This window comes from Microtus pennsylvanicus, chromosome 11 (assembly GCF_037038515.1).
Source record: "Microtus pennsylvanicus isolate mMicPen1 chromosome 11, mMicPen1.hap1, whole genome shotgun sequence".
Classification (NCBI taxonomy): Eukaryota; Metazoa; Chordata; class Mammalia; order Rodentia; family Cricetidae; genus Microtus; species Microtus pennsylvanicus.
In genome coordinates this window covers 23421690-23438172 of record NC_134589.1, presented here as the reverse complement: position 1 = coordinate 23438172, position 16483 = coordinate 23421690, and the positions used below count along the sequence as shown (strand labels likewise).

The 16483-nt window shown below is 52.5% G+C and overlaps 1 protein-coding gene across 1 annotated transcript; it reads left to right on the top strand.

Annotated features, from left to right (window-relative positions):
• The first annotated feature begins 1033 nt into the window (after positions 1-1033).
• On the top strand, positions 1034-16063 carry Rapgefl1 (Rap guanine nucleotide exchange factor like 1). Its single transcript, XM_075990808.1, has 15 exons — positions 1034-1694; positions 4286-4364; positions 5318-5453; positions 5669-5766; positions 8607-8719; positions 8819-8986; positions 9727-9824; positions 9951-10073; positions 12134-12312; positions 12388-12478; positions 12960-13010; positions 13108-13195; positions 13379-13443; positions 13806-13860; positions 14085-16063. Exons 1-15 carry the CDS (start codon positions 1175-1177, stop codon positions 14207-14209), a joined length of 1989 nt encoding a protein of 662 aa, XP_075846923.1. The 5' UTR covers positions 1034-1174; the 3' UTR covers positions 14210-16063.
• The last annotated feature ends 420 nt before the right edge of the window (positions 16064-16483 follow it).

Here is a 16483-nt window from a genome sequence, read left to right as displayed (position 1 = left end):
AGGAACCTGGTGCCACTCCCTCACTGTACCTAGCCTGGATGCGTTCACACTGTCTCGGCAGCCTCGTCTTCCAAGTGCAGTATACCCTTGGCAACAGAATGCTCTGGCATGGCCATGAGGAGTAAGGGCAACATTTCTCCCGTTCCATGGCTAATACAGTGAACTTTAAGTGCTTGGTGACAATAGTGAGCAGGTTAGGGACCTACCACCCATCCCTTCGGTCTTGCTTCCTTTTGCTTTCACCGGGGCTAAGGTGCCCTCGTGCTCTCGGTCTCCTCTTGCTGCCTACTATCTTCTTTTCACCCCAATTAGACCTGCCACAACCTGCTGGTCTCTGCCTGGCTCTTTCCTACCTGCCGGTACCTGCCTCCCAGGGCCGCCCTGCACCACTTACTACACCCTATCAGAGAAGGCTGTGGGTTCCGCCCCCAGTGCCAAAGCCAGTTCACCCAAGACGCGGGCCCAGCCCTTCTCACAGGTGGGAGATAAAGACCACATAATTGTGGGAAAGATGCAATGAGTTCAGCCTCACCTGTGTATAGGTGAGCGCGTCAAGGTGTAGGTCAAAGATCTGCTCTGGTTATTTGAAATGATCATTAAGAGATCAGGTAATGAAGAACTAGGGGTCTCTTCATTGATAAAACCCTCCCTTGCCTTCGCCCCTAGTTTCTGCGACTGTCAGACGCCAAGTCCTCGCGGTCAGCACCAGCGCCCAAGTTCAAGCCTCGCGCGGCCGGATGGGGGCGGGCCTTGGCAGGGTAGGGGCGGGGACTGGATGAGGGGGCGCGGTCTCAATTCTGCCACCTTCCCCGGGGCCAGGAGCGCAGCCGCCGCCGCGTCCTCATCCTTGCGCTCCGCCCGCTGCCTCTGCCGCCTCAGCCCGGCCCCGGAGCGCTGAGCCGGGGACACCGGCCCCTCCACCTGCCCGCCCTTTGGCCGCGGCCAGCATGGAGGGCCGCTGAGAGCGAGCTCCTCTTCCCTCTGGCACCTCCCCCGGCCACTGGCCACTGGACTTTGGCCAGCGAGCCTCGGCCACCTCTGGCTCGCAGTCCGGCGCCTGGCACGGCCCTCGGCTCTGCTCCTCCGGCTCTGAGCATCGTGTCCCCGCCCCCCCCGCCCGCGCCTGGGACACCTGGGTCCCCCGGCGGCCCCTAGGAGAGGGGCGGGGGGGGGCATGAAGCCACTGGAGAAATTTTTGAAGAAGCAGACGTCGCAGCTGGCAGGGCGAGCGGTGGCAGGAGGTCCCGGCGGGGGTCCGGGTTGCTGTGGAGGGCCTGGAGGGGGTGGGGGCCCAGGCGGGAGCGGCGGTCCGGCAGGGGGACCGCGGCCGCTGCAGCGGCGTCAGAGCGTGTCTCGCCTGCTGCTCCCAGCTTTCCTCCGAGAGCCCTCAGCCGAGTCCGGGCTGGAGCCGCCCGCTGAGGAGGAAGGGGGAGAGCCATTAGGGGTCTCGGAGGAGCCGGGCAGCGGGGGTCCCTGTTGGCTGCAGCTAGAGGAGGTGCCGGGGCCCGGGCCGCTGGGGTGCGGGGTGCCCCTGCGCTCCCCTTCCTCGTACTCCTCAGATGAGCTATCCCCGGGCGAGCCCCTGGCTTCACCTCCCTGGGCCCCCCTGGGCGCCCCCGAGCGGCCAGAGCATCTTCTGAACCGGGTTCTGGAGCGCCTGGCTGGAGGGACTACCAGGGACAGCGGCGCTTCAGGTAAGCCTGCTCATCCCTCCCTGAGAAAGGGGGTGCCCTGGTTTCTTTTCTTGTCCTTAGCAGCAGTGTAGGGATTGAGGGAAACCCTGCAGTAGTATAGGGGAAAGGGCATGTTAGTGCCCACCCTCCTTTCTCCTAACATTAGCCTCACCCTCGGGGAGGAAGCCAACCATCCTCTCCTCTCCTTCAGCCCCCTCCCTCTCCCTTGAACATGTAAGCCAATCTCCCATGGCCCTTGAAATACTGCCTACCTCCTCCCATGCCCCCAAATTAGGGGCTGACACCCTAAGATGGACGCTTTCCAGCTGAGGTTATGCCACCCTTCAGACCGTATCCAAAGCTTGAAAGCCATGGCGAGAGTCTCTGGCTGTATAGAAGCCCCCAGGGCACAAGCTGGCTCACTTGGTGGGGGCAGTGTGGATAGGCACAGGGTCTGGCTGCCTTTAGGGTAAGTGTCCTCCTTGGGGGTGCATCTGAACATCTCTAAGGGAAGGCACCAGGAGACTGCAGCATCCAGAAGGATCTGGGCCTCAGCGGCTCCCACCCTCCCTATGTCATGCCTCAGCATAAGGCTTTAAAAAATAATAACCACACCCTGAGAGGCTTATTCCCTAAACGATGATGCCATTTCCCCCTCCCCACCAGCACCCTATTAAAGGGCTTACGAGACCCACACATTACTGCTTAGAACTGAGGCAGAAGACATCAGGGGTTTTAGATCTAAGTAGGCACTACACGGAGCCCAGAAAGGTCTAGGTTTGGGAGCCCAAAGTTGAACCCCGAAAGATGAGGGTCATGTGTGGTACTCCTCACCCTCTGCAGAGTGCTCTGGCTTTAACAGTAGATGTCACTCCCCCTCTTCCTTCCTCTCTTTCTTTTCCTGAAGGTCTGGGTCCTCTCTTTTGGCTTGGGCTGCAGTTGCCCTGGGGAGCTGACACCTTTTGGATTTAATTAGAAAAATATCAGACACACACACAGCTCTCTTAACCATAACTTCCCACCTACACCACGCACCCTGTGTCTCTATGACACATTCCCCAGGGAGGCTGTGCATTGGACCAGAGCCTGCTTTGGAAGGAACAGATGCCAAACTGTAGCCCCCGTATCAGCATCTCCCCACGCTGCCCATGTTCCTTTTCCTTTACTCTGGTTTTCAGCATTCACACTCCAGGGAGATAAAGATGCTCAGAAGGATGTCAGGCCTCCTTATGCCTTGTCTGCATCCCTGGACTAGGTGTGAGGGCCAAGGGAACATCTCGCTTACTTCCAGAACATAGCAGGGCAGCTGGGCAGAGGGAAAGAGAGACTGGCTTTCCTCTTCTGCAGGGGCATGGTGCCACAGATTGTTCAGTGTCCCCTGAGCTGAGACTCCTGAATTGTCACCCATAGTATCTGGCTTGGCAGGCTGAATCCCCAGAGAAACTGGTTTGGGAAACCTACCAGCTTAACCTGCCTCTCCAATATCTCTAATATAAGCCACTTTCTCAAGCCATTTGGTTTCCTCCCAGGCTGTGTGGGAGGAGAAAACTGCTTATTGAGGGCTCTCCATACCTAGCCAGAGCCCTCAGAAGTCTAGGCAGCCCCTTGTGGCCCCTAGAGTCTACCCTGACACTCTGCTCGCCTCTAATATTGAGGGAAGAACAGAGACTCCGCCGTCCAGGTTCTTTTTCTGACTTGGGGCAAGTGCCTCCTAGCTCTGGGCCTCCGCTTTCTCATCTGTGAAACAAAAAAGACTCAAGTAGGCAGTCGTATGTTGCCTCCCCACCTCTGCCTTCATGACTGGCACTGGCAGCAGGGCACGACAATCAAGGGTTGTCAGGAGCCCTGGAGTAGTGCCTGGGGACCTGGCCCTAACCTGTCCTGGTGAGGACACCTGGCTCCCACCCTGTGCCCTGCCTGTCTGTGTGTGCCAAGCAGTCCTGCCCCACCCCAAGGCTGGCTACAAGTCAGGGCGACCTTGTACCTGGTTGACTGGCTGAGCCAGGCCCAGATGGGTGTGGAGGGAGAAGGGTGGAGAGAGGAGCCCCTCCCCTCTCCTCTTCATCATTAACCCTTCTACCTCTGGGCACCCAGAGGACACAGGGGCTCTATTTAAGGAACTGAGAAGAAGAGGTGGCAGTCTGTCTCCTCTCCTAATTTTAATGGGGCTGTCCCCACCTTCCCTGTCAAAACTCTGAGGTGATGAGTGGTGAGGGGAGGATGGACACATACGCCCACACACCTCCATCCCTCTGACTGTAACCTCTGTGTCTGCCAGTCCTCTGTTTAGGGTCACTTCTGTGGACTCCTTTTTTTCCTAGCAGATCTCAGGCGTAGTGTATTATCTGACCAACTTCCCACACACTGAAGAGAAGTGTGCGTGGCCTTCAAAGGCACCCCCCTTCCCCTCCAGCTGCCTTGGCAGCTGCCAGCCCCACCCCCGCAGCGGCTGCCCAGAACCCTCACACATGTGTGTGCGCGTGTGCAGAGCATGACAGGGCAGGTGGCCGGGGCTCCAGCCTTGCTAAAGCGGCAAGAAATGAGGGTGCAGAGTTTCCAGACGGTTCTAGAAGCTCCCACCTGACATCTGCGATGCTTGTTGATCTCCACAGATATTCTGCTTGATGACATTGTCCTCACCCATTCGCTCTTCCTGCCAACAGAAAAGTTTCTGCAAGAGTTGCACCAGTAATATCCTTTTATGGAGCTTATAAAAGGGCAGACCAGGAGGGAGTCATTCCTGCCCACAAACTACAACCCAACCCAAGCTCTCCCATAGAAGACACAACCAGCTTTTCGTCTCACGAGCCTTGGGCAGCTCGCTCCACATCCTGGCGATTGGGTTTGCTTCAGTCAGTAGGATAGAGATACACAGCAGGAGATGCTCTGCTCTGGGCTGCTGTGAGGATCAGCCTTGTCTCAGCCCTGGGAGTGCTCAGGAGACACCTGTACAAGTGTAAGGGCCAAGTGGGACAGTGGTGGTGTGCACCTCTAATCTCAGTATTTGGGAGGCAGAGGCAGGTGGATCTCTGTGAGTTCGAGGCTAGCTTGGTCTACAGAGTAAATTCCAGGAGAGCCGGGACCACACAGAGAAACCTTGTCTTGAAAAACAAAAGAAAACGAAAAAGATCTTGCTCTAAACATGGGGTCTGGTATCAGCATTAGGTCATGGTTGTGCTTCAGTAGGGTCAGCGAGAGATGAGCTACTGGCTCAGTGTGGGACTTCTAATGTAGACCAGGTTATCACTAACCTGTGGTAATCCTTCTGCCTCTGCCTCCTAAATGCTGGGATTACAGAATTACTTTAGAACCTAATTGTACATGTCAAGCCCTTGAGTCGAATGTCGTTAGGCTCCCTTAGAATAATCAGGCCTCACCATGAGGTAAAGTCAGCTTTGTGAGCTGGCTGGTGCCTAGATGGGTGCTGGCAATAACCTCTTTAACAGACAAGAGCTGAATGTGGCCAAATTGAAGCCCTCATTCTTTGTACTCTAAGCAAAACCATGGCTGGAATGAGAAAAGTCTTGGTTCCAGAGCCCTGGAAACCTTCTCTCCTCTGGTACCCAAGTGCAGAATATTTAGAGTCAGTTTGCCTTCCCCGGTTTCCTTGGCTATTCAGAACTTTTACTTAACTTAGGGGTCAGCTTTGTTCAATCAAGGAATGTGGAGGGTCCAGAGGGGCTGGGCCGGAAGCAAGCCTGTCTAGCTCTACTCCTTCATTTCCTGGATACCTACCAAGGATTGCTGCAAGAGGAAGAAGGGGCTGGCCACATTATCAAGGTGGGCCTTGGAAGGAAAAGGCACATGAGCTAGCTCTCAGCTCTGGAAGGGGGCTCTTCGAAGGAGTCACACTCCTCAAGTTGGGTATCTGGAAGCAAAAGATGTCTGTGTGATTTCTGAGTGTTTGAGGCATGAAGGCCCTGTCTCAGCCCTTGCCATGAGTGGTCCTTGGGATGAGACTTGTGCCTTCCTCTCATCTGTCACCCTCTCCCTAGGAACTGTATTTACTAATTATGAAGGATGAGTCCCTTTACCAAGACCTCCGAGAGGACACGCTGAGGCTGCACCAGCTGGTGGAGACAGTGGAGCTAAAGTGAGGGGAAAGGGGTTCCCTGAGTTCCTCTATTACAAGGGCTGCCTCTGGTCTAGTGGCTTCACCGTCTCAGTCACTTGTTTGCTTGCTTGCTTGCTTGCTTGCTTTTTAAGATGCTTATTTATTGATTTATTCTTATCGCTTTGCCTGCATGTACATCAGTGTATCACCGCATGCTTGGATTTGCTGCGGTCAGAAGAGGGTTTTGGATCCCCATGAACTTGAGTCACAGACAGCTGTGAGCCACCATGTGCCTGCTAGAACCAGAGATGGAGGGGTCCTCTGGGGCAGCAGCCAGTGCTCTAAGCCACTGAGCCACCTCTCCAGCCCCTTTACCCCTTCAATGTGGTTTCTTTCAGCTCCTTTTCCTTACTGGAGAGTTAACACAGAACCACAGATCACTGTTTTCTAACCCAATCGTTTGTTCTTTGGGTGGGTGTGTGGGGGCTAAGCAACATGTCTTACAGTATAGCTCAAGCTAACCCCCAACTTACCACATGGCCCAAGATGCTTCTACTGGTAATCTTCCTGTCTCAGGTTCCCAAGTGGGCCTGTGCCATTGGCCCAGCTCCAGTCTTTTTTGGTTTTTGTCTATTTTTCCTTCAGTTTGTCTATTAATCTGGTAGAGTTCTGGCAAGTATTTAACAACCTGTGCTTTATGAGAAACATCCCTGGTTGGTAGCTCTGATTCTCAGTGTAAATTCTCTTACACTTATCAAGCGATCAACAGGAGGGCGGACACTGACTATGGGGCTGGGAAGAGATCTGCACTGCTGGTTACATAGTATTCCATCACATTATCACCTATGCATACAAAAGCTGGAGCATAGCCATACAAAACAGCAAAGAGTACTTAGAAAACTACCTTCCCTTTCTTTTCTCTTCTTATTTATTTTTGAGACAGAGTCCTTGAAACTTGCAGCAATCTTTCTGTGTTTGCCTCCATGATAGGATTATGGGTTTGTGCCATGCTGCCTAGCTTGAAACTGTCTCTTTTGAGAACAATTTATTTGGCCTCAGATTTGCAAAATGTGTGTGTATGAATGAGCACACACATATTTCGTGGCTGTCCTTAAAAAAAAATCAGCATACTATGTATGGAGCAGTGGTGACTCATGCCTTTAATCCCAGCACCTGGGAGGCTGAGGCAGGCGGATCTCTATGAGTTCAAGGCCAGCCTGGTCTACAGAGCTAGTTCCAGGACAGCCAGGGCTACATAATGAGACCCTGTCTTGAAAAAAAAATCAGGTAGCAGGGACTTCAGAGGTGGCCTAATGGTTAAGAGCACCCGTTGTTCTTCCTAAGGACCCACTTTGGAGTCCCAGCACCTACATGGCTGCTAGCAACCATCTGTAGCTCCAGTTCCAGAGGATCTGATGGCCTCTTCCACACTCCAAATGTAGTGCTTGCTTGTGATGCACAAGACACATGCAGGCAAAACACAAATACACATTAAAAACACAATAAATCTTTACAAATATGTATCAGTTATGCATGGTGGCACATCCCTGTAATCCTAGATATTCAGGAGGTTAAAGCAGAAAAATCATCAGTTGGGGCTGGAGAGATGGCTCAGAGGTTAAGAGTATTGCCTGCTCTTCCAAAGGTCCTGAGTTCAATTCCCAGCAACCACATGGTGGCTCACAACCATCTGTAATGAGATCTGTGCCCTCTTCTGGCCTGCGGGCATATACAATGACAGAATATTGTATACATAATAAATAAATAAAATAATAAAAAAAAAAGAAAAAAGAAAAATCATCAGTTCAAGGCCAGCTTGGACAACTTAGTGAAATCTGTCTCAAAATAATAATAATAATAATAATAATAATGATGATGATGATGATGATGATGACTTGGGATATAGCTGGTGGGTATTTGTCTAATATGTGTAAGGTTCTAGGTTTAATCCTCACTATTACCTAAACAAACAGTTGACAAAATTCCCCAAATTTGACCTCACCAGCTCAGGACAGGAGTACATCTTGGTTATCCCCTCTCCATTCCTGCTACCACGAGGTTCATTAACGGTCACCTAGATTGTTGCCACACAGGACCTCAGCTCCTGGCCTCATGTCTTCCTCCCTCCTCTCTTCTCACACCAGAGACACTTTCCAGACTTCCATAGATGATGCCTTCACCCTCCTGTTCCCAAAGCATCCGTGTTCCCTAACATCTCCAAGTTAGATGCCCTAGCGCAGCTTCCGCACCCCTCCCTTCCTGCCATCTGCTGAGCTTTCCCCATCTCCTCTTGTTCATCCCTCTTCACCTATTAATCTGGCAACCCTTGTGCACTCCTACTCTTTCTTCCCATGATCCTTCAAGGCCCGGGTCAAATGCCATTTCTTCCATGGACATAGCTCAGATTTCCGCCTCCAGGGAGAGTTTCCTTCCTCCCCCACACCACTCTCCTGTACCTTTGTCATCTCACCAACACTTCTGGCTGGTGTTAGAAGTAGCTGCCTGCACGTCTGTCTCTTCCCCAGACTGTGAAGTCCTTGTCGGCAAAATTCAGACATCCGATGGCCTACCACCTCCACGTGCCAAGAAGTGTGCTAGGACCTAAAGGGTGAAAAACAATAAAAACTGATCCCATTCCTCAAAAGCTGTCAATCTTGTAGAAAAGATGACATGAACATAAACAATATTGTTCCATTGTTTTGTAGCATTTCCTCGTGGGTGGGTGGACCAGCGAAGAATCTCTGAAAGAGGTGGCATCTGATTTGGGCCACTTAGACAATTGTCCTGTGTTGGTCATTGTCCTATCCCTGCTTTATGGCCCTGCCTGGTGCTCCGTGTGCCTGGCAGGACTTGCTGATACATGACTGTGTTCACGCCAGGATTCCAGAGGAGAGCCAGCCGCCCAGCAAGCAGGTCAAGCCACTCTTCCGCCACTTCCGCCGGATAGATTCCTGTCTGCAGACCCGAGTGGCTTTCCGGGGGTCAGATGAGAGTGAGTATGGCCATTAGGAAGAGCGAAGTTTCTGGAGTGGCCCAGGGAGGTGGGTGGGCCTTCACCTTCAATAGAGTCTCCTTTCCTGTCTTTGTGCAGTCTTCTGCAGAGTCTACATGCCTGACCACTCTTACGTGACCATACGCAGCCGCCTCTCCGCATCAGTGCAGGACATTCTGGGCTCTGTGACAGAGAAGCTGCAGTACTCAGAAGAGCCTGCCGAGCGAGAGGATGCCCTCATCCTGGTAGCTGTTGCCTCCTCTGGAGGTGAGGATCAGCACACTAGGCAGGGGCGAATGCTAAATTCTAGATCCTTGATACTCAAAGTGTCATCGTGGGTCCAGCCTTGGTGAATGCATCACCTAGGAGACCCTACCCCAAATCTACAGGATTAGAATCTGCATTTGGACCAGACCCTCTCCCACTCAGGGGATCCTATGAACATTTAAATTTGGGGCACACCGGTTTAGAATCATTGGTTTCTGTCCTGGGTGCTACCTAGTTCCCACCTGGAGACTGTGTTCCAGTCTTTCGCACACACCTCCCCCCATCTTATATGCTCCATTTCTTTTTTCCAGGCTGAGGACATAGGGTAGGCTCTAATCCTGTGGGGAGGAGGCAGAGAGCCAGCAAGGTAGCATAGCTCCTGTGTGTGTATGTGTGTGTGTGTGTGTGTGTGTGTGTAACCCCAGACTGGTCTAGAATTTGCAGTCTTTCCTGCTTCAGCCTCTCAAGTGGCAGGACAGGACTTCAGGCATGACTTATTTTCCATAAAGTTAACAAAAGTATTCACCCTATTCATAGAGATGAGGGAATGAGAGAGACTTACATGTGGGGTAGTCTACAAATGCAAAAGAAAGCATTTGACCAACTATTTCTGATACCTGTGGTATAAGCTGGTGACGATAAGCGTCCCACTAGTCCAGGGTATGTCAGCATAGGGCGATGGTGGCTCAGGTATATGAGGGATGTGGGTGGCCAAAGCTGAACAGCCTGTTCCTCTGCAGAGAAGGTCCTCCTGCAGCCGACAGAGGACTGTGTTTTCACTACGCTGGGCATCAACAGCCACCTATTTGCCTGTACCCGGGACAGCTATGAGGCCCTAGTAAGAATTCCTTCACCTGTCTTGGCTGGTAACAAGAGCTGGCGGAGGGGTGGGGTGGGAGAGCTGAGAGTAAGTCTCTCACCTTACCACAGGCAGCCAAGTTCCTCTAACCCCACCTGCCGCCAGGTACCCCTTCCTGAGGAGATCCAGGTCTCCCCTGGAGACACAGAGATCCACCGGGTGGAGCCCGAAGATGTTGCCAACCATCTTACTGCCTTCCACTGGGAGCTCTTCCGCTGCGTGCACGAGGTGGGACTGAGGCTGGTGCTGGGCAGAGGGGTGGCGCGAAACCTGCTCCTGGGAGCACACACGGGGCCAGTGCGCAGGGATAACCTTTGTTAGCCTTTGGCCCCTCATCTGGGGAACGGCAGAGAGCCTCTACAGCAGGGAGTTTCAGGTGCTGCCTGTGTAGGCGCTGAACTGAAATTCTTATCTGGATTCATAAAAATGTTTACTATCAAGCAGAGGGTGTAGCTCAGTTGGTAGAGTACCTGACCTGCCTGACATGCACAACCCTGGGCTGGATCCTCACCACTGAATAAATCAGCTGTGGTGGTGGATGCCTGGCGTCTCAGCACTTGGAAAGTGGAGGCAGAGGGACCCAGATTATCCTGGGCTACATGATGGGTTGGAGGCCAGCCTGAGATCAGAAAACTCCGAATCAAAACAGAAAACAAGGGGACTGGAGAGATGGCTCAACAGTTAAGAGCACTGAGTGTCTTCCAGAAGATCAGGGTTCAAATCTCAGCACCCACATGGCAGCTAACAACTGTCTGTGACTCCTAGATCTGACACCCTCACACAGACTTACTTGCAGGCAAAACACCAATGCACATGAAATAAATTAAAACAAACAAACAAAAAACAAAAAAATGCATGAGTTGGCTGAGAGGTTTAGAGTGTTTACTGCTCTTCCAGAGTTGATTTCCAGCTCCATAATCATGGCTTAAACCACCTGGACCTCCAGCTCCAGGGGCTCTGATGCCCTTTTCTGGCCTGTGCATGAATGTGCAGTGCACACACACACACACACACACACACACACACACACACACACACACAAATAAATATTAAAGTCTTCTTTTTTTTTTTTTTTTTGGTTTTTCAAGACAGGGTTTCTCTGTAGCTTTGGTGCCTGTCCTGGAACTAGCTCTTGTAGACCAGGCTGGCCTCGAACTCCCAGAGATCCGCCTACCTCTGCCTCCCGAGTGCTGGGATTAAAGGCGTGCGCCACCACTGCCTGGCAAGTCTTAATTTTTTAATTTTGTTTTTTGAAACAGTCTCAGTATATAGCCCTGGCTGATCTGGAACTCACTATGTAGACCAGGCTGACCTCAAATTCATAGAAATCCGTCTGCCTCTGCCTCTTGAGTGCTGGGATTAAAGGTGTGCACCATGACACCCAGCAATTTTAAAATTTATTTTATTTTATTTTTTTAATATTTTATTTATTTATTTATTATGTATAGAGTGTTCTGTCTGTGTGTGTGCCTGCAGGCCAGAAGAGGGCACCAGACCCCATTACGGATGGTTGTGAGCCACCATGTGGTTGCTGGGAATTGAACTCAGGACCTTTGGAAGAGCAGGCAATGCTCTTAACCACTGAGCCATCTCTCCAGCCCCAAATTTATTTTATTTTTAACTGTGTCTGAGTGTGCAGTGTGCATGTGTGTACATGCATACATGCACATATGTGAGTGCAGGTGACCACGGGCCAGAAGCACCAGGTCCCCCTGGAGCTAGAATTACAGTTGTGAGCCATCTTTTATGGGTGCTGGGGACCGAATTTAGGTTTCCTGGAAGTTCAGTACACATTTTTATCCACTCAGCAATATCTCCAGCCCCCCCATAAAATGTTTTCAAGAATAGTTATATTGTTATTTATTATTATATTATTTATTATACTTGTATATTTCTGTGTACAAGGCCATAAAGGTATCAGATTCCGTGGAGTAACTGCTGACATGGGTGCTGGGAATTGAACTCTGATCCTCTGCAAGACCAATATGTGATTTAACCACTGAGCCATCTCTCCAGCCTCTAAAATAAAATCTTAAAAAGAGAGATAGAAAAAAGGCAGAGATGAGTGTCTCCTAGAGGGAGAACCACACAGATCTTAGCAGGTGCCTGGTACCTCCGGCTCACTAGGAGAGAAATCAGCGCTAGCATCAGCTGTCTCTGTGACATCCTGCCCTGTCCCTGGTTTTCCATTTCCATGCCCACTCACTCCTGCCTTTCCTTCTCCATGTGCTCTGTGCTGCCATCTTCCCGCTCGCACCCTGGCCTCCCCTCTGCCACCGTGGTTGCAGCTGGAGTTCGTGGACTATGTGTTCCACGGGGAGCGTGGTCGCAGGGAGACAGCCAACTTGGAGTTGCTGCTGCAGCGCTGCAGTGAGGTCACTCACTGGGTGGCCACTGAGGTGTTGCTCTGTGAGGCCCCGGGCAAGCGGGTGCAGCTGCTCAAAAAGTTCATCAAGATCGCCGCCATGTGAGTGCTTCTGGTGGAGACGGGGAAGGTCACAGTTCCCCCGAAGCCCCCTAACCTCGCCTCCCTCCCACACAGCTGCAAACAGAACCAGGACCTCCTGTCCTTCTATGCTGTGGTCATGGGGTTGGACAATGCTGCCGTCAGCCGCCTGCGGCTCACCTGGGAGGTGAGGTGACATCTCCCTTCTCTACCCACAGTGCCAGACCCAGTACCTCACCTCAGGATCTGCATGCATCTCAGGCTTTTTGTACTAAAGGAAAGCAGCTGCCCTCTTCTGGCTTCTGCTACTCAGGACAGAGCTTTGCTCATGTCTTTGCAAATTAGTAAAAAGCCAGAATCCCAGCTGAGGTGTCCTTGCTATGAGCATCTGCTGGGTCTCAGTGGTCTCACGGGAGCACTTTTGTGCGTGGCACCTGCCTAGGCAAAGGTCTCAGTTTGTCCAGAATAAATCCTTCCCCAGGCAGTTTCAAACTCCCTGATTTACCCTTAGGACTGATTCTGTGTCCTCACCTGCTAGCTGCTTCTCCCACCCCAAGATGTGTAAACCCATAGCCCTCTAAGGAAGACTAGTCGCATGCTCCTGCTGTGAAACTCAAGAAGCTCCGCCCACCCTGACATTTCTTTTTTCTTCCTTCAACTCTCTGCAGAAGCTGCCAGGGAAATTCAAGAACCTGTTCCGCAAATTCGAGAACCTGACGGTGAGTGGGGTTGGCTTTCCTCGGCCCCTAGGGAAGGGGAGACATCTCTAGGGGTACACTGGGCCCATCTGTTTCTGCTCCTTCTGTGGAATGCTAGGACCCCTGCCGGAACCATAAAAGCTACAGAGAAATCATCTCCAAAATGAAGCCCCCTGTGATTCCCTTCGTGCCCCTGATCCTCAAAGGTCAGTCCCTCCCGTGCTGTGCTTCTCCCACACCCCAGGCCTGCCTCTGAGCCCCCTCTCAATTCAGCTGTGAATACCTACTTCCAGAGAGCCCCTCGCCCCCAGACTGCACGTGTCTTGGAGGGTGGTATGGGTTCCTTCTTCCTATTTGACCCTCACGTTAGCTGTCTTCCTGTTCCCTAGATCTGACCTTCCTGCATGAGGGGAGCAAGACCCTCGTGGATGGTTTGGTGAATATTGAGAAGCTGGTGAGTGGTACTGCCAGCCCCTGTCCTAGGAGAGAGGGGCCGGGCCGTATGCATCCATCCTTCCCTTCTCTCCTGTCACTTCCCCCAAAATAGCAGCCTTCCTGTCTGGTGCCCAGCTTGCCTGACAGACTCCAGACTGTCTCCCTGGTGGCATCACTGTGGCAACCCACCCACAAAGGCAAAGCTGACAGGCAGCTGGGGGCAATTCTCCCTCCCTCCCTTGGCACCTTGCTATTACCCGGCCTTTGGCCCTTCAGAGGCCCCATCACTGGAGAGTGGAGAACTCACTTAGTTGAGAATGAAGGGGGGAAGGAAGCAGTTGCCTGTGCCCTTTTCGGGGCTAATTCCTTGTCATCTTCCAGCATTCCGTGGCTGAGAAAGTGAGGACAATCCGAAAATACCGGAGCCGGCCCCTCTGTGAGTACCCAAGACTCAGTGAGCTTCCCAGTAGAACTGTGGAAGAGGAAAGGGATTGGGAGAACTCAAGTGTCTGTTTCGTGACACTGGTCAGTTCTTCATCTTCCATGGGCTTCCTGCCAATACCTGTTCCCATTCACACCCCCTCACCCTGGCCTGCCTGGCTTGCATGTAGGGGATAAAGGGAAGCTGAGAGATGACACCTCTCCCTTTCTACCCCCCAGGCCTGGACATGGAGGCCTCCCCTCATCACCTGCAGACCAAGGCCTACGTGCGCCAGTTCCAGGTCATCGACAACCAGAACCTCCTCTTCGAGCTCTCCTACAAGCTGGAGGCTAATAGCCAGTGAGTGTGGAGGGCCAGCTGCCCCACCTGGGTCCCTGGCACCCGGCACCCAAGCACTTTGCGCGATGCCCTCAGTAGCCCACATCGGACATCTTTTCCCTGGAGCCGCTTCCTATCCTACATAGAGGAGTTGGGTTGACCTACCAGAATGTGTAAGCCTGTCTGTCCATCCTGCTGAGGTCCTCTTACCTTGCTCCTTCACACTCCTGGTTTCTGACCTCTCTGGAGGGCAAGAGACGAGTACCCCTGTGCCCTCCCAGTATGGTCTGTTCCAGAGATGGAGTTTCTAGGCTCCGCTTCCCAAGCAGGAAGGAAGCACCCCTCCCCCAGGTCGCAGCTGTGGTACGGGGGCACTGGAAACACCCCCTCCCAGATCGCAGCTGTGGTGTGGGGGTACTGGAAACCTTCCTCCCTGACACCTGTTTCACTTCCCCTAATCAGGGCTGAGATCCCTGGATATACACCCCCAAGATTTTGTGTGTGTGTGTGTGTGTGTGTGTGTGTGTGTGTGTGTGTGATTTATATATTCCCTTTAGGGAGCAAGAGTACATCTGATAGTGTAGGGAGAGTATCAGAGTGGGTTTTGTTTGTTTGTTTTTTTGAGGATCCCTTCTGTTTGGTGCTACCTTCTTGACTATGTCTCCCTCACTCCCTGTCCAGCTCCACCTGCTGTCCTGCATGTGAAAACTGTGGGTCAGTCTCCTGCAGGCAGGGCTTATCAGAAGGCAGGAGAGTTACCCATCAGCCCTTGCAAATCCCCCTCCCAAGCTTCCCAGCGAGAGGCTAAAAGATGCTCAGGGAATCACAGGCTTACGCTGCCTGCAGGACCCTGCCTCTGCCTTACTGTGGGGTGAATGCAGTGGTTATCAGGAGTTAGGGGCACTTGTTCTCCATTCTTGTCTGCTTTGGGGGGTGTCTCACTGCTAAAGAGGGAGTTGTCATCCTTCTTCTGGCTCTGTGTCTGTCACCAACCACACAGTTTGTCCATCTGTCTTTACCACCCCCGCCACACACACCTTGTCTCTAGAATCAGGGGTGGATCTCAGTACCTAGGGCAGCTAGCGCCTCCCTAAGTGGGGAGGAGAGACTGCAGCAGCTGCAGAGGCAAAGCTGGGCTCTTGCAAGGCCTTTATTACCTCTCCCGGCACCCTTCTCTCTCTCGTCATGGGCTCCAGGGCGGAGGGGTGGCAAGGGCTCCTGGCAGCTACTGGGCGGGGTTTCCTGGCACAGCCTCCCCCCTCCTTCCTGGCCCTTCTGAAGAGGCAGCGGCGACTGCGGCAGCGGTGAAATCAGCTGCAGCTCCTGCTCTGGGAGTGTATATAGATTTTTACCCAAAGCTCTGGAATTGTACATTTATTTTTTAAAACCCAAAGAGGGAAAGAACCTTGTATAATATGTAAACATTGTATTATAGGTTATGTTATATATTCCCTTTTATACAGCAGCCCCTGTCGAAATATCCACAGACCTACCATACCACTCCCCCCAGCTCCTAGTGGTGATGGCGATCGTGCCACCGCCCCCAGCCCATAATGGTGATGGTGACCATACCGTCCCATACTCTGCTTCTTCTGCTCAGCTGCTGGCTGCTCCCCCTGCAGCCCAAGTTTCCTGCCCCTCTTCAGTAACCCCTCATCAGCCTTCTCTCGTTCCCTAGCCTCCAAGAACGCTGCCTCCCCCACCCCTTGGCTGCTGCTTGCCTCTGGTTGTGATGCTTGCCCCACTGTTTCTCAGGGGCCCCCCATCCCCAAATCCTGTAGCTTTAACAGAATGAACCTGAACTGTGTGCATTGTACAGGCCCCGCTGTCATGGGAGAAACCGCTGGATAGAGAAAATACACTAAAATCTATGAATCAACCTCCCAGTGTTTTCCATTGCTTCTCTGAAACTGGGGGGAAGGACTGAGCTTGGGAGAGGGAACAGGGGACACCTTCCCAGCACTCAAGGCTCCTCAGCAGGGCTGTCTAGAGGGACCTGGGAAATGTGAGTGGGAGGAGAAGGTGCCAACCTCCCAAGATCTGTGTCTGGTGTCTGGAACTCAGGAGATGTTTCTGTTCTCACCTGTTTCGGGTCACGTTGCTATGTGATCGCACTTCTAACCCTGCGAGGAATGAGGTGGAGGCTGAGTAGGCCCAGCATGAAGTCCAAGTTATAGGGCTAGCTGAGGCAGGCCTACTATGCTAGCCCTGGTCTGTCTGCTGCAGGCAATACAAACTTTTCATGCAGCTGGCAGCTACCAGTCTTGCCAAGTCAGAGGCACACTGAGCCTGGGTTAAC